The 23,892-nt window shown below is 39.8% G+C and overlaps 3 protein-coding genes across 3 annotated transcripts in view; 2 read left to right on the top strand and 1 right to left on the bottom strand.

Moving 5' to 3' along the window:
- Nucleotides 1–3,379, top strand: part of LOC109847474 (phospholipase D delta-like) — a 34,645-nt gene extending 31,266 nt beyond the window's left edge. Inside the window, exons 9-10 of the mRNA XM_020416702.1 lie at nt 4–174; nt 3,092–3,379. Of these exons, the coding sequence (XP_020272291.1) occupies nt 4–174; nt 3,092–3,364 (444 nt within the window). The 3' untranslated portion in view covers nt 3,365–3,379. The remainder of the gene's footprint in view (nt 1–3; nt 175–3,091) is intronic.
- On the top strand, nt 12,738–13,392 carry LOC109847473 (RING-H2 finger protein ATL66-like). The gene has a single exon (XM_020416701.1). The coding sequence runs from the start codon at nt 12,850–12,852 to the stop codon at nt 13,390–13,392; it is 543 nt and encodes a 180-aa protein (XP_020272290.1). The 5' UTR covers nt 12,738–12,849.
- On the bottom strand, nt 15,623–17,209 carry LOC109847472 (pentatricopeptide repeat-containing protein At3g46790, chloroplastic-like). Its single transcript, XM_020416700.1, has one exon. It carries the CDS (start codon nt 17,207–17,209, stop codon nt 15,623–15,625), a length of 1,587 nt encoding a protein of 528 aa, XP_020272289.1.

The following is a 23,892-nucleotide window of genomic DNA, read 5'->3' as shown; positions in this document are numbered from 1 at the left end:
CAGGCTCAAACGATACAGATGATGTATGATATTATTGGAAAGACGCTTGAATCTATGAATATGCGGGATGCTCATCCGCAAGATTACCTTAATTTCTACTGTCTTGGCAATCGCGAAGAATTGCCCAAAGATAATTCACAACCAACAGAGCAACCATCAGAAAAAAGTGCAGCGGTACTGTATTTGATAAAAGAATCCTTTATATTATTTATTTCTGCACATTATAATTGATGCTTCATTATAGTAGGTGAAACCGTAGAACAGGGGTAAAGCCTTTTGCAGTTGGGTAAGTGTTCTGGGATTGAAGTCCTGATTATTCGAATTGGTTAGCCTACGCAATACTTCATGTCAAAATGGAAAACAAAAGAAAGTCAAAGGTAAAATAGAAAAAAAATCTATGCATTATAACTCTACGCATGCTTGTACATGTGAAACACCTTAACATACCCATATTTTTAGCAGTGATAGGGTGTGAGATGTTTCAATCTAATTTCCTTTTAAAGACATGACGATTTGGATATGTGAATGTGTCATTTCTTATTTGTTGCATTCACTTATACATTTTGGATGTGTGTAATTCAAGTTCTCATGGAGACATCCTGTATAGAAGTCCTACTGAAGTGGGTCATCAACTGTCATTCATGCCTCAAGATCCTTGTTAGACTTTTTTATATATTATTCTAATAACTTGCAGTATATTACTTCCTATTCTCTAACTACTGTTTAAAAAGCACCCGCCTAGTCCGCCTAGGCGTACGCCTAGGCCTAGGTGGTACCTAGGCCGCCTAACTAGCGTCTAGCGCCTGGGCAATACCTGGGCTACCCACCTAGATTTTGGCAGTGTTTAGGGGAGCATTGTCTGTTTACGTGGACTACACCCTTTAAACCTTGATCGTGATTTTTTGTGTTGCAGCCTCCACGTCCTCTAACCTCTTTCAAACTCCTTTAACCTCTAAATATGAACACCTCCACTACCTCCTCCGACCTTCAGCAAAAACCTCCTCGACTACCACTTAAATGAAGGAAAAAATCCGCCTAGACACCAGTCCGGCACCTAAGCTTTATACAACATTAATATTTACTATCAAATATTGTAATTAACAAATAAAAATATGAACGCCTAGTACGCCTAGCGCCTTCTGTAACATTGTCTCTAACCATCGGCAACACAAATTATGACACCAAATTCTCTGCCGGGGACATCTAGATATCATGTCTTTTCAGTTTAACATGTACACTACATACATGTTTGGATAATGTTTTGTCTATATGTGCACATAAGCAATAAAAATTACAAATTTTAGAAATTTGCTTCAGGTTTGCTATTTGGCTAAGGGTTGAACACGTAACTTTATGCTCTCTTTTCATGCATTGCATAAGATATATACCAAAGTTTGAAGTATTGGCCTTTTATAGTAAACATCCGTGCCATTTCAAATTTTAGGTATACTAATTCGAACTAGCCGGAACCAGCCAATATGACAACTAATACAGGCTTATGTTATCTACAAATGCAGGAGATTTTAGGTTTATAAGTTTTTTTTGATGCTGTGTAAAAAAATGAAGGATATTAATGAAGAAGCTTGTGATTAGCATGTTGTATTTTCATGTATTGGTAACTCTGATCCGATCTACAGAGACCACTAAGACTCACTATGCTCTGCCAATATAGGAGAACCAAAACCATGAACTGTAATGAGATGTCATACCCTGATTAAAAGAACAAGGAGGAAGTTTCAGCACATGCCATTGGATTTACACAGTTACAGATTTCCCTTACTTTCATCTGTCCATTCATCATCACCATCATCATCTAAAGACTCATCTGTTAGAGCATAACTTGAAGCTGAGAAAGTTCCAGTCATTTAAATCTAGGACTACCTGTGAACTTGAGTCAGCATGAAGATCCTAGCCAGGAAAAGTTTTGAAAAGAGAACCAGGTGGATATGTAGATTAGTTCTTTTATCAAGTTTAAGGCTACCATGGAGCAACCCGCTAAATTTCCATTGACTAAGAAAACCCCATGAAAGATTAAGATGATATAATTTGCGAAGAAAAAATCACATTCATTTGTGAGTCACCAGAAAAAATCACATTCATTTGTGAGTCACCAGAATAACCTGACTGAATTTGAAATTCATTGTGACATCTATTCCCTTGTTATCCAGAAGCAACTGATGCTTCAGTAACTATGTATTTGTTAGCCTGTGTATGGTGTCCAAGTCACGTAGCTAATTCAGGACATGCCTTCCTGTGTTTCCTTTGGCTAGTGTTACAAATAAATTCTAAGTACCATAATTTTAAGATGAGCAGAAAATAGGCAGCACATACTACATAGTGATGTCAATTTAATTTATGAGGTTATAACGAGTTTAGATGATTTTACCTGCATTGTTTCATTCATTTATCCCCCTCATTTTGAGTGTCACTGTAATTGCAGTGCATGATTATAGTCATAACCATTATCACATATCTGGAAATGATAGAAAAAGAAGCAGAATTCAGAAGAAGATTAGCAGTTAGATAATAAACCAAACTTTGTCCTTCTTATCTAATAGATCAATAGCTCTTGTATGTGTTTTATCAAGTGTATCTTGTGCAATGCGAAGCTTCTTTGAGTTTTTTACCTCTATTTGCCGGTTCCTTTCATACCTTCCCGCTTCCCTCCCATTTATCCCGGAGACTATCTATGTCTTAACTTGGCAGCCTAGCCCAAATAGTCAAAGCTTCATCCTTTACATATTATATAGCTTAGAATTCTTTAAGTTATGCTCCATATCTATCAGTATCTATGTCACGAATTTTTACATTATTTGTTGTAATGAATCGATTATATCAGTCTTATATTGCCCTACAAATAACATTTTGACGATGAAGAAAATAGGTGCTTTTCCTTATTTACATTTTCAAAGTTCATTTTGACACTGATATTTTATCATTTTTATAGAAAAAATTATGAAGTTACAAACTGCAAAGATCTATTAGCTTTTATCTCTTAAATGTTCAGGAAGTGGTTGTGGATTCTTTCTTTATACATAGTATCAACTATGACTACTGGAATGTCAGTGACCTTTTATAGAACTGCTTTCAGGCTTTGGCTCAAAAATTTCGGCGGTTCATGATCTATGTCCATGCTAAGGGTATGATAGTTGACGACGAGTATGTCATTTTGGGTTCTGCCAATATCAACCAAAGATCTTTAGCAGGTTCTAGAGATACCGAAATAGCGATGGGTGCATATCAACCTCATCAGACGTGGGATGAAAAGAAAACACATCCACGTGGACAGGTTGGTGGTCTTTATTTTCAAGTTAAACCTTTTTATGTTTGTATACCATCAGCAGGCATATTTTTGGGAGGATAATTACTTGAAAGTTACAAGTATGAACTTGAGTATTTGATGGTTAGGTTCTATTTTCATGGAATTTTGTAATATGGAATAATTTATTGGATAACTATGCATGGGTTAAAAAAATTGATTCTCTCATTAAAATAGTCCGACTTCTTGTTAGAAGCTGACAAGACCTCCATCAATTTGAAGTTATCAGCGCTTTCTTTGTTTGTGAGCATGAGAAAAAGAAGATGCCTCTGAGGAGGAATAGTTAGAGTGGCTTTTGTGAGGCATTCCACATTTTGCACTTCAATTTGTAAGTGTGACCCCTGAGTTTCCAACCGCTTATGCAACAATTAGGTCTCGCCCCAAAAATATTCCTTTGACCACAAGAATGTTTTTCTTTTTCATGATTAACTTTTTGAAGAAGCATAGTATTTACAATAATCTAGGCAAGATTTGTAAACATGTGATAAGGGATTATTAATGATAAAGATTCTGATGCCTGTTGAGATTGTAACTAACTTACGGGTACATCTTATAGTGGTGCATTAACTACTTTATATTCCTGTCCTTGTGTTTTTGAGGCATTAATATGTAAGAACTGAAACGTCCGTATGTAGTGCTTGGTAGTTGTAGCACGGAAACTCAACGAACATAAAGCCTTCATCCCCATTTTTTGAGGTTGGCTATATGAATCATATTCTTCCATTCAGTCTTGGCAGTTGTATATAGGTGACAAATTGTAGGGATTTTTGTATAGATAACCTTTAACTCATGTGTATCTGTGAAACTACCCCCCAAATCTCATTATTTACAGAACTACCCACATATCATCAACTTTGAAGAAAAAAAACCCCAAAGTTAGAATACCAAAATACAAAATGCTACACAAACCCAAGGAGTTTTGCAAGCTCATTAATATGTTCAACCACAACAAAAACCGACCTGTTTTCAGCCAGCGCTGAAAACAGGTCGGTTTTTGTAAAAAAGTTCCGAAACATCACGGGAGTTAACTCCCGTGAAGTTTTATCGAAAATTAAACTTCACGGGAGTAACTCCCGTGAAGCTTAATTTTGCTTTAAAACTCACAACGGAGTTCAACTCCCGTGGAGTTACAGTCGAAAATTTGCCAGAGATCGAGTCTCTGGAAATTGGCACTGAACTTCACGGATTTCAACTCCCGTGAAGTTCAGCGTCACCCAGCGTGCACAGCTTTGTGCAGGTTTTGTATATTTACCTGTAAATCATTATATATTCAATTTATTTGCAAACAACAATATATACATGATTCACAATGAATTAAACTCATATATATGCCAATTTATTTGCAAACAACAATATATACATGATCAACCATGAATTAAACACACACGATTATGTATATGAACAACAATTTATCTTCAAAATTCAGATTTGAAAATTCAGGAAAGTTACAAAATTTATCAAAATAAGTTCATATAACAACCCAATATAGCCTCCCTCCCTTCCTCTCCCTCTCTTCCCCCTCCCCCTCGCTCTTCCCGCCCCTGGGTTCCTGCTGATGAGCCGCCCAACTATCTGAGTATCGGCTGGTTATGAAGCTGCGAAGTGCCGGTCTGCCATCGGCATCGCGAAGGCCGGCGTCATCGCATCGAGGCCGTCACGCATGCGAAGTGCCGGCTCCATCGGCATGCGAAGTGCCGGCGTCATCATCACGCGGCCGTCGACGTCGAGCGTACGCCCGTCCAAATGATCGAGACCTGTCCTCACGGCCTGCGAACTCGGCACGTGAGTCTTATGGGACACCTGCGCTATGCCTCTTGATCCTGCTGAGGAGACCTAACGCCACCTGATCCTGAATCTCAGTCACTGTGCGCATCAATATCCAGCATCAATGCTATCTAAAACACGGACCTGCGTGTGTAAACAATTTATTAAGTATCAACTCAATAAAAAATATTATAATTTAGCTTAGAAACTTACGTAATCTCTCTCGTTCATCCCACTAGGGATGTAACTATCTGTCGGTGGGCCGTGGCATGTGTCCAGCTAAAAGGCTGTGGTCACGCGTGATCCATCTACGTGTGATACCCCAATACCAACGCATTACGTGGTATAGTCAACAGCTGTGGGCTCGTATCCTGTTATGCAATCCCACCTCTGAACCCCTGCCTATGTATGTCCGCACGAACTACGGCCCAGTCAGTCCGGTGCGATGTAGGGCGCCGCCGACGATTGATCTGCTCGACAGGATCTGGAATATGCTGAGAGAGTGTAAACTGCCGTAGCACACGTCCGGTACATGCATCTCTACGATCTCCAACAGATCAATGGAACTCTGGCTCTCCACAAGCCGGGACTTATTCGGCAGATAGGTTGCAAGAGAATGTATATCGAGCTCCGCGGCTTGTATGGGTTCTCCACTTGATGAAATAAAGTAAACATTTATCTTATCATTACAGTAAAAAACTATCAATATCACTACTTCGTATGTTTTATATTATAACCTGTTCATGCTGGAGCCATCAAGCTCATTTCGTTAAAAACTGACGTCCACGCCGTCTGCTGATTTGTACTGAGCCGGTATCCTATCTAAGTTATACCTATATCATGAATAGCGAATATATAAGCTACAAATATTCAGGTTACGAATGAAATCATGTGTGTGTTACAATTATACGCTGTATGCCAACGGATACTCCCCTTACAGTCACGGTGCATAAGTAATGGTCGTCCAATATAGAATGCGCTCCCATGACCAAACATGTATCAACGTACAGCATCCTCTGAATTCTTATTCTGCATTCAGAGATACTCACATCCAATTCCTCATACAAAGTATGCCAACACCGCACTGCCCCACGATAGTCGCCGCCATACACCAAATCCTCCAGCAGTGGCAGGCCCATCGTGATGTACGAGAGTCTTGCTCGCATCAGGGAAATAGTACGCACCCTTTTATTCATGCTGCAATATGTATGTCACGAGCTGAAATGGAGCCGTCTCATCAGAGGCGAACCTCTGTATGTCGCCCTGAAATGTCTGACGAAGCCACGGCATAGCTTCATCGCCCCACCACTCCTCAATCGGGAACCTGTCCAAGCTAGCCGGCCCACATACCTCCGGCCAACTAATTGATCGTCGTGCCCGTAACTACCGGTCCATTCAATCCGGAGCCCAAGTATTGACGGCCACGTCTTGTAAAGTGCTCGTGCACTCCCCTTATGCTGTGAAAGGGTTGCGTCTCTGCGCCTCCACCTCTCAATCAAAAGCAGTGATAAGGCCAACAAGCCTGATATAACGAATCGTCGACACGGTCAAACCGGCCTTGAGCCGATCAAAGCTAGTACCCTCATCATCTGCTATGCAACCCATGCGAATGAGACTATTGGAATGCTCGATCATCTTACTCTGGTACGGCTGCACATAAACGAGAATCAGTTTTAAGCAATCATTAAAATACATTAATCGAGAGAAATATATATCTAATTTATTCGTAATTACCTTCCCGAACCAATATGTTCTGAACAATGGACTCGCCTGAGGTACAAAACATCGGCGATTCTCCGGTCCCGGATCCGCTAATGAATAGACCTGTGATTTTAAAATATGAGCATAATATCAAAGTGCAATTGACCAATCACAGTATCATACATAGCATATTACAAATTGTTCGGACATTATGTGCAAAACGCTACATAATACAAATGCATGGGTGAAAATGAACGAGTTGCATACAGAAGCATATTACAATAGAAGAGTATCATACGCTTCAAAGATAAACAACTACGAATTGACATAGTGCAAAACGATACATTAATACAATCAAGCCATAATTTACTAACTGGACACCTATTTTTGTTGTGACCCGGTTGTATCACACTACTGCACTTATTTCTTCCTCCTAGCTCCTTCACCGTCCGCATCCAACTATTTCTAATACGCACGCGAAGAGGGGCCCGCCGATCTTTAAATACAGTGGAGTAATACTCGTGGCCCATCTGTGTCCAATGTCGACTATCTGTATGGCTGGACGAAAACACTCTTTGTAGGTTGTATATTAGTTGTAGCAGAATACCAAGCTCGACAATATCATAATGTGAAATGGCTGAAAGCCACCACCCTGTAGTCGGACGCAAGCTTGTACAACATGTGAACAAGAATCAAATTGTACGTGCGGTACATGCAACAGTGCACGTACAACGGTGCGATCCACCAACATATTGACTTTGTAAGAGCGATTTTTCTCTATGGGTTATCTCCCATCGAGCACCTCCCATCATTAGAACTGTTATCGTACAACCTGAACATTGGGAACCCGACGGCTTTGTTTTTAACCCCCCCCCCAATCCGAGCCGCCTAGCATTTCATCAACCTTCGCGCGTGTTAGCTGGAGCGCATATTTTCACCAAGTTCGTCGACGTCAACAAAGCAATTTATGTAAAGCTGTTAAAAAGTCTTAGCAAGCTAGTGCTGTTATTGGCATGACCTGCGTGCTCCCTGAGCCTCCATTGAAGCTCCAGACGCCTTCTGTTAGTCATCATACAAACCGTCGACCGGCCATTCCTCACATAAAGCCACTTCAACATTGTTGGACCCAAACTAGTTTCGCATCCAATCATGTGCGCGCTCGAGGTAATGAACTTGATCCTCTCTCGCTATTTTTCATAAACATATTATTTCTGGCTTGCACACCGGCTTGCCAAAGTAAGTCTTGAACCTGAGCGTTTCCATACTTCTTCTTGAAGTTGTCTCTAATATGTCGCACAGACATAGCCGATGTGCACTGGTGTGGCATGGGAAATTGTCTGTTGGAGTTGCTCTTGATTCCTTTCATCCTATCGGATATGGAAGTAATATGCCGCTGTCCCACACTAGGATATGATATCTAATGCATGCCAAAAAAACCAAGCCCAATCTCTGTATTTTCAACATCAACCACATGGCGAATGCTAAAGGGAAACAACCGCCATCCGCTTCAACGTCCGGTTGCAACAAGCAAAACGCTATCTGATTTACCATATAAGTGAGTTCCATCAATGCTAAGAAGAGGACGGCCAATACGAAACCCTCATACAGGCCCCAAATGCCCAAAATTACACCGGTGAACCGCCGTTCTCCGCCATAACGGGTCGAAGATACTTCGGTAGACAGTCCCGGATTTTCTCTTTTGAGTGCCTTCAAGATAATGACGGTAAGATCTCATACGATTTCTCCCAATCCCCGAATATTTTATCATCCTTCCTCCTAGCATTCCCAACCTGCTGATATGATACATCCAACGTTGGTGCTTTATGCACTAAAAGACGGATATCTTTCGCCTTGATCAGATTCACTCCTCAGATGCCGGTAAAATCAATCGATATATAAAAGAAGAGGACGCAATTCTTGTTATTCATCTTAATCGAGAGATTCGCTACAAGTGTGGAGCTCCATGTATGCGTGATTTTGAATTGCCCACTACTCATTGATACCGATCGTAATTAAGCTTCCACGGAACCTCGATTGCCCGTCGTGTGTCAACTAATTATCTTTCGACATCGTCATCTTTGACGATTAGAAACAAACCACATTATAGCTTGTAGTATTATTCTTTGGTTGGCCTGAACTTCACATTTTTTGCCAATGTGCATACGTGCGGAATAGCATGATCAATTTCTCCTTACTCTCGCTAAGATTCTCCCCTTGATGAATGAGAATCTCGGCCTGTGTAGTCAACACCGCTTTTAGTGCCAATAGAACACTTTCCATCGCCGGAGTTATCAATCCATTTCATCTCCTTGAAGTACATCTGTGGCCGCGTATCCTCTAAGCCGACATACTCATTGAGTTAACAATAAGCCCGTCGCGATGGTGTTGCGTTTTCCCCTCATCACGATTCTATTCAAAGGTCATGCTATTAATTTGTAAATCCCATCCTCTCATCATTCTCGGAAAATTCAACACTTGATTATCTCTTGAATATCCCGTGTTAGATCGAAAGCATTCGACGTGCCCACGACACGAAGGATCCGCTCATGTATTTGCTGATTTGTGTCCACCATTTCATGCTTGTTGAGAGATAAAAAGCCTACAGGAATCAACTTCAGGATCCTCCAACACTGTGGGAATACATTCCTTGCTAGTTCACGATTTGCCCAATCTCTCTGATGTTTTTCAGATGAAACAATTCGACCGAACGCTTCTCGTTCGTGTATAAGAATAATGAGACGCATATCGTAGTCACTGATATTGAATGGCCACTTGTTCTGTTCTCGCACAACCAGGATAATTGACAAACCACAACTGAGGGTATACTCACGTGAGTATAGTATAAATGTAAGTTGTGCTAATTCATTAATCCAAATTCAATCGAACAGGTACACGATTTTTCATGAACAACGGTCTCGCTCGCTGCTCCTTCATAAACGGCATTATTATTCTCGCAGCAATTAATTTCCCATCATAAAAACAGAGAATTACAATTCGATCATTCATCGTTACCTCGAAGGAAGTGAAACAATCATATCAATATACAACGAAAAGCCCAAATAAAATGATTGTTACTAATTTTTACATTTATAGTAACTCTACATTTCCACACTTATATGATATTTCACCGTTAAATACGCAAAATTTATTTAATACGTCTTTCCACAAAATTCGAAATAAATTCACAATTAAATTCTAAAATCTAATTTATATCATACATATGCAAAAATCTAAAAAAAAAAAAATATCTATTTTCTTTCACAAAATCTAAATAATGTTCACAATTAATTGCTTAAACTCTAAATACAATATTTTCGAAATTATTGATAATTTTTTCTAATTGCACAAAATTATTGATAATTTACACACTAATTTCTTCCACAAATCATCACAAAATTAATTGATAATTTTCCTTCTTTTTTCACATTTATTGATAATTTTCCCTTTACATTTTCACACGATTTATTATAATTTCAATCTAATTTTCACATCTTCTCACAAAATCGTAAACAATTCACAATAATTTCTAAAATCTAGATTCTACATTAATCACAATCAAATAGCTGGCGGAATACAAAATTAAGAGGCGTATAGCTTTTTTAGAAAGAATTTTTACCTTTTTTTTTTGAAACCGATCTGGCAGATTCCGGATCGGAGAGGCGGCGGTCGGATCTGGGGCAGGCGGCGTTGGAGGCTGGGGGTTAGCGGCGACAACGCCGCAAACTGCGGAAGCCGGCGGTGGAGACGAAACTGCGAGAGTTAGGGTTGTGGGCTGGGTGGGCGTGGGGGGGGGGGGGGGCACGCGCCGCCTTAAATAGGTGGCCATGCAAACTCCACGGCGACGTTCAAACTCCCGTGCAGTTGCAGTTGCCAATTTTCCAAGATCGTTCTCTGGAAACTGCACTGCTTGGAGAGCCAGAGTTCCATTGATCCTGTTGGAGATCGTAGAGATGCATGTACCGACCGTGTGCTACGGCAGTTTACACTCTCTCAGCATATTCAGATCTGTCGAGCAGATCAATCGTCGGCGGCGCCTACATCGCACCGGACTGACTGGCCGTAGTTCGTGCGGACTACATAGGCAGGTGGTTCAGAGGTGGGATTGCATACAGATAGAGGCCCACAGCGTGTTGCTATAACGTATTATGCGTTGGTATTGGGGTATCACACGTAGATGGATCAGCGTGACCACAGCTTTAGCTGGACACATAGCACGCCACCGACAGATAGTTACATCCCTAGTGGGATGAACAGAGAGAGATTACGTAAGTTTCTAAGCTAAATTATAATATTTTTTATTAGTTGATACTTAATAATTGTTTACACGCAAGGTCCGTGTTTTAGATAGCATTGATGCTGATATTGCATGGCATCGTGACTGAGATTCAGGATCAGGTGCGTTAGGTCTCCTCAGCAGGATCAAGAAGAGCATAGCGGCAGTGTTCATAAGACTCACGATCAGCGAGTTCGCAGGCCGTGAGAAGGTCTCGATCATTTGGACGGGCGTACGCTCGACGTCGACGGCCGCGTGATGATGTGACCCGGCACTTCATGCATGCCGATGGAGCCGGCACTTCGCATGCCGATGACGCGGCACTTCGCATGCCGATGAGCCGGCCTTCGCATGCGATGGAGCGGCATTCAGTTCATACACAGCCGATACTCAGATAGTTGCGGCTCATCAGCAGGAACCCAGGGGCGGGAAGAGCGAGGGGAGGGGAAGAGAGGGAGAGGAAGGAGGGGAGCTATATTGGGTTGTATATGAACTTATTTTTTGATAAATTTTGTAACTTTCCTGAATTTTCAAAACTGAATTTTGCAGATAAATTGTTGTTCATATCATAATCGTGTGTGTTTAATTCATGGTTGATCATGTATATATTGTTGTTTGCAAATAAATTGGCATATATATGAGTTATAATTCTTGTGAATCATGTATTATTGTTGTTTGCAAATAAATTGAATATATATGATTTACAGGTAAATATACAAAACCTGCACAAAGCTGTGCACGCTGGGTGACTGCAACTTCATTACAGGGAGTTGAATCCGTGAAGTTGCAGTGCCAAATTTCCAGAGACTCGATCTCTGGCAAATTTTCGACTGTAACTCCACGGGAGTTGACTCCCGTTGTGAGTTTTAAAGCCAAAATTAAGTTCAGGAGTTAACTCCCGTGCAAGTTTAATTTCTCGATAAACTTCACGGCAGTTGAACTCCCGTGAGTTTCGGAGACTTTTTTTACAAAAACGACCTGTTCAGCGCGGGCTGAAACAGGTCGGTTTGTATTATTATCGAAAACGGTCGTTTTTTGCAATTAAATGTTTAAAACGGTTGGTTTTGAAAATTTGTCCGACTAAAATTCCAAAGATCTATACTCGCATTCTATTTTATAAGTAATATTTTATTTGATGATAACTAGATCTAGTTGGAATTAACTAGTGAAGCGTATAATCGCTGATGACAGAGATCAAAATATGATTTGATATCTTTTCTAACCTATCACGTAACTAGTAGTTTAGGATGATAAATAACCTCGTTGAAAACTCCCCAACTTTTTATGTAAGAATTCCATATCATCAGCAGGCAACTCGCTGGGAAGAGTATTACACACTTGAAAACCACAGCTGTAGGCTCTAGAGTAATAAATTCTTTATCTTGGAAAATAATACGTTCTATTTGTATTGATATGTATAAATTCTTGGGCATAATTATTCCAACTGCATGATACAAAAGTTGATTCTTGTTGTGCAAAATAGAAGAGGATATTCATTGGATCCTCATTGGATTCGTAGTGTTGCCTCGGCTTGTTTTTTTCCTGCTTTTTTCAGCTGCTTGCTATGCTGAAAGCTAAGTTGCGGATAACATTTATTTGTCAATTTCTGCCTTATCATGCCATCATCATCAGAATCATCTCCTCCATTGTATAATTATTCTCTCTCTAGTACACCAACGATTCAATCAATGTCTTAGCTTGTTACATTCAAAAGCTCACGTCCAATATCTCTACACATATAATAACCAATACTCAAGCTTCTCCCAACCCTCTCCGAATCACTAGAAACCAAATGTTCCCTGATGCAGAAACAGCTCCCTGCAGTGAATGTGCATACCCAACCACAATCTTTATATCCGGAGCTGTATCAGTTTGCATTCTCATTTTCCTCCTCGCCTTTTACAGGTTCCTTAAGAACCACTGTATTCGCCGAGATGTAAATATCTCACAGAACAACATTGCTAGAACTGAGACCGATGGCTTAGCTCCCGAGATTATAATCTCGCTTCCAGCAGTTCAGTTCAAAAATAATGAGCATCGAAACTCCGAGTGTTGTTCTATTTGTCTGGGAGTCTTTGAAGAAGGAGAATGGATTAGAGTTTTGCCCAATTGTGCTCACGCGTTTCACGTATCATGTGTTGATATTTGGCTGAGGTCGAGCTCTAGTTGCCCGTTGTGCAGAAACAATGTATTGAAAGATGATGGAAGTAGTAGCAGTCTTCCGGGTTCTGGTACTGCGATAAGAGCAATGGAGACGCTCCCCAGAGAAGAGCCTACTCAGGGGACTGCTTGCAATCCTCGTGTTGTAGAGTTGTGGGTTGTCTCGTATGGATGAGGAGAAATGAATTTCATTTGTTGAGCATATGCTTTCCTTCTTGTATAAATCTTTTGAATAATACAAACCACATATTGAAATGAAGAGTGTTGCCAAGAATAGACACCAACAGAAATTTGGTCATGAGTTTCCCGAACGATCAACATTTCATAGACAATCTCACATCCAAATAATTGAAGATGATCAGGTACATTCCATCGAGGACGCAACAAAGAACAAAAGTGAGCAGCCAGAACTCTGAACATTGTGTCTGACTGTGAATTGCATCAGTCTAAACAATGGAGATTGTCAAATAGCAAATTTAAGATGAATTCCATCAGTCTTAGCAATGGAGACTGTCAAATAGCAAATTTAAGATGAACATAGAGTCACAAACTGAGACCTAATGTATTGCAAATTTAGGAGCCTCGAATAGCAGTAAAGCTATATTATATATTCTAGTTTACTACAAGTTGTTCTGTTGAAACCCTAATATATACCTCCATGATAAATTTTCTATTGTACAATTTCCAAATACAGAGACCTTCTGATGATCGACAACATCGCTAATTGCACTATGATAATAACTTCTCGTGGCAAAGACTAATTTAGCTGAAAAAGTAGGAGGGTTCAGTTGTAAGATATCTACCTAAGAGAAAAGGGGGAAAAAACTAAATTTGCTATTGTTTTGTAAGGATTCAACTTGTTTTGACCTAGGATTGGGACATAGAATGATAAGCTCGCGAGGTTGATATTACTTCACCCTTAAGACACCAAAAAAAAAGTCCAACACAATCCTATAGCAGGACAGTAAAAAATATTTCGAGTATTACCATGAACACGTATATTCGTATATATCATATACACTAATTAGTCAGACTGCAATTTAAGGACAGTATGAAATTGTGGAGAGAGACATAGAAGAAATAATAGGTACCAAGATAACAGGAAAGGGACTTAGAACCTGAGAAGATAATCCAGAATTATGGACTTGAACAAGCTACAGACACTGTATGTTAGCCTTTTCCAGTTTGGTAGTTCGTGAATCTAAGATGTATATCCTTCAATTCAATTTCATTAAGTTGTTCAAACAATATCCTTCATATATTCATGTAACTTCTATCAATTGATGTGAAGAACAACACTGACATTAAAAAATGGAGATTTTCTTTACTAGTATTCACAGACAATTGTCTAAACAAGTAGATCTGAGAAATACGTTTAGAATTGCTTACACATAAATACATAATTCGTTAAGCTGTAAAATATAAGCCTCATGGTGAAGTCTGCGTCTCCACAAGTTCCTGCAAAGATCATCAGGCTTGAGCAAAGAACCAGAGCGAATTTGAGCTTAAAACAATCTCTTCAAATACTTGTTGATGCTTTTTGTTTCTTGAAAACTGAAGGATTTAAACAACTGCAGAATTGAATGATAAAAGCTCACCAAGAGCCTGCCTTAAGAAATGCTAACAATGACTCCAATACCTATCATCAGGTCAGTATTCATTAGAACAGAAATCATCAGCAGTGATTCAAACAACAAATTTGCAGCCTCATATCAGTCAGTGACCAAACAGACGGAGAACTTTGTTTCTTCTTCTATGCAGAGCATTCCATGCCAAACAACTTGTTCAGATGAACCAGAATCAATTAAATACAACAATTTTCAGACATTCTAGCATTGATATCTGTAACGCCCCACCCCGGAATCTCGAGAGTCGGTACGCTACTAGATCTGATGGACTAGCCTCACAAACCACCACATGTCTTTTCAGCACGTTTTGTCCTCACTCACGCGCTCCCTGAAAAACTTCCCAGGGGGTCACCCATCCTAGAATTTCTCCAGGCCAAGCACGCTTAACTTTGGAGTTTCTAAGAGTTGGGTTCCCGAAAAGAAGATGCATTTTGGTGGTATGAGTATTCCAATCAAATCTATCAATACTAATCACATCACCCTCTCAAGGGTTGGGGTATTACAATATCAATGTGTGATTGATTCTCATCTGACTTCTATACAACTTTTGCTTCATTATGTATCAGTCAAAAAATCTTGTTAGAGCAAAGTCCGGCTCTCTTTGCCATAACAATGACAACAAAGCCTTTATCACAAAATTATTGGGGTTGGCCTACATGAAGATTCCATTCAGCTTCCAATTCTCTTTACCCTATTTAATATAATCTTATCACTTTCCCTAATTGGTCCATCTAGTAGTCTCTCTCTTTGCCAATAACAACACAAATATGTCACCAATCAAGTCATCCCAAGCTCCATCCTGTCCTCATTCACCTCTCTCTGCAAGAGACACAAGACATGAAAAATATCATCAGTCATCGGATGAGACTCGTCTTGAACCCCAAACGTATGCACCTTCATATCCACTTCCACCATACTACACCCAAGTGGTTTCCTAACCCCTCTATCTCTCATCGCCCTCCTCACTCTCGCCGCATCCTCCACTCTCCCAACATCTTCAAATATATTTGCCAAAATTGCATATCGCCCTGCATTCTCCGGATCAAGTACAAACAATCTCTTTGCTGCTTCCTCTGCAAGAACCACATCGTTCCATATCCTACAGGCCCCGAGCAATGCACCCCAAACATCTCTCCCAGGCTCCACTTGCATCTCCTTAATAAACTCAAATGCCCGATTCAGTTGTCCTGCTCGACCTAGCATATCCACGATACATGCATAATGAATTTGATTCTTCTCGATTTCGTATTTGGTCATCATTTCAAAGATCTCAAAACCTTTATCGACTAACCCAGCGTGGCTACAAGCAGAAAGCAAGCACACAAAGCAAATACCATCGGGCTCGATTCCCATATCCAACATCTGTGAAAACACCTCTAGTGCCTCTGAAGCATGGCCATGGGTACCATAAGCATGTAACATAGAATTATAGAGAACGAGATTTCTTTCACTAGTTCGATCAAATAACATTCTTGCAGTTTCCAAACGGCCACAATTCGCATACATACCAATTAGTCCACTAGCCAAACCAATGTCAAGCCCCAACCCTTTCTTTATTGCATATGAATGAGCCCATATCCCTTCACGGATCGCAGCCAGTGCAGCTAAAGCAGGAAGAACAGCCACAAGAGTGACGCGATCGGGCATTATAAAACCCTCCTTCAGCATTCTATGAAAAATATCGATCGCCTCATTAAAATTATTATTGTGGGCATAACCCGCAATCATCGAGTTCCAACTCACAAGATCCTTTCCAATAATTTCATCAAACAGTTTCCTTGAAACATCAGCTTCTCCGCTCTTCGCATAGAATGCCACAAGGGCATTGCCCACAAACACATTGGACACAAGCCCATTAATCAAAATATGCCCATGAATCCCCCGACCAATTCTTTCATCGTTAACCGCAGCACACGCTTTAAGGACAAATGGGTAAGTGTAACAGTTTGACACAACAGAAGCCCGTCGCATTTCGTTATAAATACAAACTGCTTCAGATTGAGGGCCAGCATTGGCATAACCTCTGATCATGACATTCCACAAATGGGTATCTCTATCAGGCATTTTGTCGAACACCTTACGAGCAATTTTGATATCGCCGGTGTCAGAGTACACCGAGACGAGCTTGGAGACGAGGAATGGGTTTTGAAAGTGGCCGGAGGTGATAATTTGGGTGTGGATTTTGGTGAGGGATGATGGGCTTGGATTGGATTGGATAATGCGAGAGAAGTAGTAGGAGTTTCTGTGACGGGTTTTTGAGTGGGATGAAGTTGAGAGGTATGTAACGTTGATGACAATGGAAATTGGAGGAGTTGGGGAACGGGATTTGATGAGGGAACGGGCGAGGGGAGCATAAATATGCATTTGGAGTTTGAGATGTTTCGAGCCCTTTTATGTGTTTCTCTAGGATAGCAAACAGCCATTGGGAGAGGGTAAATATTTCAGGTGCCCAAATAGGTTTCTTCTTGGTTGATGTCTAGGGGCCGTTTGGCCTGTTGATTGCATGTCCAAAAATTTTGTTGCCTCTAAGGGCTCTGGAGACACCCATACGCAAAATTTGGTTGGCTTGTAATTAGGGGTATCAAAGTTTTATCCGAACCAATCTGCGTCCGTTTCCGAACGGATGTGGATATGGTAAGTCATTTTTAAAACCGGTCGGATACGGTTTCGAATACAGATCTGGATTTTTTTTATACGGATTCGGATACGGATATGAGTGTAAGATTCGATTGCAGATACAGATATCCGCAATTTAATAAATATAAGAATTCGGGTCCATTTAGGTATCCAAAAGCAACCCAAAACCCAAACCCAACTAAAAAACCCTAGCCGCCTTCGCTCCACTCAATTTCTACAACCCGAGTCCTGACTCCCGACCCGCCGCTTCGCCAGTTCGCCGCCTCGTCTTCGCCAGTTCGCCGCCTCGTCTTCGCCAGTTCGCCGCCTCGTCTCCGCCAGTTCGCCGCCTCGTCTTCGCCAGTTCGCCGCCTCGTCTTCGCCAGTTCGCCGCCTCGTCTTCGCCAGATGTTCTTTGTCTGAATTCATTTTTTGCCAAAATTAGAGTATGGGTCTCTTCTTCATTTCCACACAAATATTCCCTATTTGAATTCATTTTTTTACCAAAATTAGAGAGAGAAAAAAAAAAGTACATACATTTATAGTTCTCATGTAATAGATAGATTTGCAGTAGACATTAAATAGAATAGAAGCATACAACAAATAGATGCGCTGATAGTAGTCACGGAGTAGATAAATTCACGGAAGACATAAATAAAATTTATGGTCAAATTTCCTCCATTTATTTGTTGGTATGAACTTTTCACAACTTTTGTGAATAAAACTATGATGATTGCATTATTAGGAAATATTATAGATATACGCTTGGTTAAATGCCTTGATACTTGATAGTGGTCTTGATAGCAAGTTCAACTCTAAAGAGAGTTTTTATCTTACCAATTGTGCTCAAAGATACACTAAAATATGGTTAGCATCATCATGAAAGGTTACAGTCTATGCATTGAGATGGTTGTTTTTTCTCTGGCATCTCATTTCATGCTTGCCCATCGTCGATGTTTGATACCTTTGAAGAAACCTTAATCGTCAATTAAAAACTCAGTAAATAACTTAGTTTGCATCATGTTGATTTGCCATGCTTGGCGTAGTTTTTTTCTCTGGCTTCTTAGTTTGTATCACATGATTGAACGTTTGTTGGTAAACTAAGTTTCGATGGATTTTTTATCAGTCTGGAGCTTATATAGAGGCCAAAGTTAAGCATCTCATGTTTATTGAATATACTTTTAATAGCATATGGTTGTAGTTTATACATAGGGGTACTAATTCATATCCGATTAATATCCATTTGTCGAATATCTGTTTTATATCTGTGGTCGTATCTGATCCGATTCTCAAATATCCGAACTGTATCCATTTCCGATGAGTGTGGATATGGTTAAGGTTTTTTCTTACCGAAAATAATCTGTATCTGTATCTGTATCCATTTATAGAAACCAGATATGGATATGGTAAGTGTCATATCTGAACCGTATCCGCTCCGTTAACACCCCTACTTGTAATGGATATTGAAGGGGATTTCATTCAAGATTAAAATCCAACCAATTTTTGTGTGGCCATCGCATACTTCTATTGAGGGTATCTCTTACTGAAATCAGTGCATCTTTCATGGAACTTGTTTTAGAGCATGTTTGAGAACTAGTCAAAGCGGCTTATAAGCCCACTTTTGTGGCTTAGGAGCTGTTTGGTTACTTTCCTTCATTTTCTAATAGTCACTTTCCTTCACTTTTTGGTGTTTCCCTCACATTCTTAGAAAAGTGTTTCTTGTGTTTGTTTCGTCGAAAAACATAAGGCATATTTACTTTTAGTTTGGTACAAATTGAAAAGACAAGAAAGTAGTTTATGTGTGACTTGATTCTCTTATTTTCTAATGTTTGGTTAAAACTAAAAAATAGAAGAAACCATGGCTGTGATCACCATGGTGTGCTTACCACCCAAATTAGACAAAACTAATTTCAAAATATGATCACTTGTGGGAAGAATTTTAAAGCATTTAACAAATCAAGGGTATAATTTTAAATATAAGGTAGTAATTTACGAAATTTATAAAGATTTGAGGGACTAATTATGAACATTTAAGGGAGAAATTTCAAATCTTTAACTATTCGGGAGACTAATTTTAAGTTTTTATGAACCCATTTGAGAGACTAATTCAAAATATGAACATTTGAGGTAAGAAATTGAAAGTGATTAAAGATTTGAGGTAGTAGTTTTAAATTTACACTAGATTTTCATTCACTCCAGATCAAACTAATGCAATCTACAAATTAAGGTTGGGAAAATGGATTGATAACCAAGTTAGAATGACTCTTGACCAAGCTTCTCCTTTTTCTATCCAATCTACTAAACTTAAACAAAAACATCCACTCCTTCTAATAAAACTCTGTGCAACCATCATCCTCTTCAGATGACCAAGAACAAGAAACTAGACTTGAGCTCAATCTAGATAGGTATAGGCTTATTGTTCCCTTTTAAGATAGACTCGGACCTAAGAATAACTCTTCTTAGATGGAGAACATCTTAAAAATATTTAAGTCAATGTCAATATTCATTTCTTAGATGCCATCAAACGAATCCCATTATATGCAAACTTTTTAAGGGATTTGTGCACTAAGACAAGAGCAACCATTGCTTTCAAGAAAGTCTTTATAGTTATTAATAGGGATGAAGAGTGAGGGTGAGGGGTGTGTAAAAATTTTTATAAACTCTTTTTTGGAGAGGAGGGTCTTAATTTGGCCTTCTAAATTGAACTCATTACAACTCGTTACCACTGTGGTTGCCAGCATGTTTGCGTCGAAAATTAGTTTATTTAGTGAACTCATTACAACTCGTTTATTGAATACAATGAATTCTGAGAAACAGATCTTTTTATAAGACTTCTCGTTACAAATAAACAACTTCCTAGAAACACATGCATGAATGTTTATCGTTCGGTGCTTGTGTGAGATCTTTGCCTGTGTCGGGAGTGCGTTAGCTCATAGACGACCAAATCACAGATCCAAGTTGAACCGTGAAGAAGGCTTAAGGTCGATGTTTTATTTTAGAAACAAAGACAGAAGTGAATATCTTAGCAAAGTAAGATAAAACACTCTTCTCGAGATTAAGTTAAATCTTAGATCTCAAGGAATCACAAGAGCTTTGAAAGGCTTGCACGTGATGAAGACTCTCTCTCCCCCTTGCTTAGAACGCTCAAGTCTCTACTCTATTCTGCTCAATGATACTTCTTCCTCCTCAGTAATGGTCCTATGAAGGTATTTATAACCCATAAGAACCGTAACTAAAGTCTGAAGTTAAAATAAAACAAGTCGACAAAATCCCTATTTCCGAGACACTCGTACCTGTCTCGGAAACAGGGTTCATTCTTTTCCATTTTGTAACCATTCTCACTACGCTTTAATGTCATTACTTCAACAGTTATTGGTGTGATTTTTGCTTGTAACGTCTCCCCCACGATTATGGATAGTCCCCAGTAGTTATAAAGCCACATGGATCGCCCAAAACTCGAGAAAACTATCACCAGGTCCACTGTAGTTTCCGAGACAATCGCAAGTGTTTCAGAAACTATGATTTTCCCTCATAGCTTCCAAGAACGCAACTATCTCAGAAACTATGAGTCTTCCCATAGTTTCTGAGACACACTTTGTGCCTCGAAACTTATGTGATGCACTTCTTGTACATTCCTTAAGTGATCTTTGGCTTTGGATAATCCTTTATAACTTAGATAATGACGTTTATCACCTTCTTTTCATCTTGAGCTATGTGTGATACCCTATAGGTAATTTTTGACGCCTACAGATACCCCCTCAAAAGTGTTTCAGCCTCATTCTTTCATAAAAGAGGCTAGAATACTTTGGATATGATACGCCCAGCCTTCAATTCTTTGACTTCTTTAGCTTTCGGTCTATTCAATATTTTATCGAATAGTCAAAATTCTTTTGGTGCTGCATTTATCGTCTGACCGTTGTCGAAATCTTAAACTGAAGTTGGTGTATATATTGATTTCTGAATTTAGCTCGTGTCGTTGAGTAGACGATAAACTGATCATCTTGGTCAGGAATTCATATCTAAATTATGATTGAACTCCCAGGGATTATCAATGATCTTGGAATTGATCTGCGCCTTATTTTGGCAAAGTTATCGACGCGTTGACTGGCATCGACCTTCATTGTGGCGTGAACATAGTTTATACTCATACGTAACTGGAGTCTATACAGTTTAAGCTCTTAAGGTGTTGGAGCATGGAGAATCAGTTTATACTCATGTACTCCTCGAAGTGTTCAGGAATCAGTTTAACCTCGTGTACCTATTAGAGGTTCAAGGAGATGCAGGTTATACTCGTATACTTATTGGAGTGTCAAGATATATTGAAAATAGGTCGAGGATGCCACACGAACACAATTAAAAACACATCGGGTTGGCCCTTCTTCCGAGACAGTCGTAACTATCTCAGGAGTGTGAGACAGCGTAGCTGTCTCGGAAGCGTAAGACAGTTGAGACTGTCTCGCGACCGAACAGTCACTGCACTTCTAACGGGTTATAAAATCCGATACTTAGCGATTTTTTCTCACTTTTGCCCACTTTCTTGAGTTCGAAACCTCTTCAAATCTTTTCCTAAACAGTTACCAAACTCGTTTACCTTCCTTTTCCTCAGATTTCATCAGATTTGGCTCGGATCTCATTTGAGAGATTAGGGTTTCATCACTTTCCTTCGAGGTTTGTTCTTCTAATCCTCATATTTTCTTGTCAAAGTTCATTCTTTCTTAATTCTTGATGGAAACCGAGCCTTTAGGTTGCCTCTTGGGTATTATCTATGATTTTATTTGATTTTAACCTCAAAACCCTAACTTTTTCTTGATTTTTAGGTCAAAATCATCTCTTTTTGTCATGTCTTCCAATAGATCTCGCATCCCGAGGAGTAGATCCACCTCTTATGCAGGCGAGAGAGTGGATCCCACTATCACTTCATATGGGGGTAACTTTTCTAAACTTTTATCCATTCAAAAGTTAAGATTTTGTAGATAGATCCTCGTTTGCTATCCTTTGAGAGGCATTCGGGAAGAGCCGGTATCCTCCTTTGTGGGGATCGACGCTAAAAGATGTTTTTTGCTTGGCTAAAACACATCTCAAAGCAAAAGGGGTGATTTCATATTGTTCTACATTTTATAAGGCTGGATATATTATCGTAGTGTTCGCATACAATGATTTGTATGGCCTTTTGTACGCGTAACAATTGAAACCGTCCTGCCTATCACAAGGTGGTGACTCTATCTCGTGGGTTTACGAGATGAATTCTACCTCTTTTTTGCCTTAAAATATCCTTTTAACTGGATTTCGACAAATATATATATATTTATTCTATTTCCAGTCAATTTTCATTCCATAGCCTTCTCTAATAGAGAGTCACAGGTCAGAGAAGTGCTATGTATGCTCATTACGAAGGGGTTCTTTTGATTGAAGAGTCCCCCTAATTCAGCTCTGTCTGTCCGGAGGACGTCCCTGAACTCATACGACGAGGGGATCATCGTATTTTACATATGTTGATCACTAACCTTCCATTGACTCAGGACCAAGGTTCTACACAACCCCTAATGAAGCCACAATACTTATTTGGAGACTTCGTAGAGGATCCGGAGAATCTTTCCTGTGAACCAGCATAATGGTTGAACGAGTGTGGATCAACATGCAGATATTTACTGTTGATTCCCCGCCAACACTCTCTTCTACAGTTCTAAAATTTTGATGGTGGCCCAGGAGATGTCATGGAGATTGACTGAGGATCATGAGCGCGTCCATTGCGGGTTTATCGGTAAGGACGCTAAGACTCCAGGCTTGAGCGACAAACATTCTATCAGAGGGCTTCATCCTGGTATATTGGGCCAAGATAATTTTCCTCAGAATGAGTTGATGCTTAAGGCAAATACAGTGAAGAATCATTTGGCTCGATTGGGAAGAGAGCTTCCAATCAAAAAGTTTAGATGCTATGGCTAGGTCCACTCTTCTGCGGATAGGTGGTGGACGAGAATGACCAGTTACGTGCTTAGTCATTGGGGAAACGAGCTGGCTAATAAAGGGTTGTTATTCGTCCCCATACGTACTAGCATGTACGAACTGTGGATCAGTGTTGACCACTTCTTTGCCTTGTTCGAGACTTACAATCCGGATACTAACACCTTCTTCACTAAGAATGGAGAGTTAGGTCTCCCTCTTCATGAGATGATGAAGGTTTATGGGCTACCAATGGGAGATGTACCTTACCAAGAGTTCTTCCCAACAGTTAATCAGCTCAACCGGATGAAAGAAAGAGTCACTATAACTTAAGATACTCTGTGTGAATTAACATGTCATTATTAGACTGCTATGGCATAGCAGAGATGGAGATCAATGCTAAAAAGAAATCTCCACAACTAAGCCTAAAGCAATTTGCAGATTATCTCTTCAAGAATGTCGAGGATCATTCGAGCCATGAAGTGTGTGAA

Source organism: Asparagus officinalis, chromosome 7 (genome assembly GCF_001876935.1).
Source record: "Asparagus officinalis chromosome 7, Aspof.V1, whole genome shotgun sequence".
In the NCBI taxonomy this organism is placed as follows: domain Eukaryota; kingdom Viridiplantae; phylum Streptophyta; class Magnoliopsida; order Asparagales; family Asparagaceae; genus Asparagus; species Asparagus officinalis.
The sequence above is the reverse complement of the archived record's forward strand: the minus strand, read 5'-3'. Positions and strand labels throughout refer to the sequence as shown.

Coding starts and splice junctions, on each gene's coding strand:
- LOC109847473 (XM_020416701.1), top strand. CDS start 12,850: ATGTTCCCTGATGCAGAAACAGCTCCCTGCAGTGAATGTGCATACCCA.
- LOC109847472 (XM_020416700.1), bottom strand. CDS start 17,209: ATGCATATTTATGCTCCCCTCGCCCGTTCCCTCATCAAATCCCGTTCC.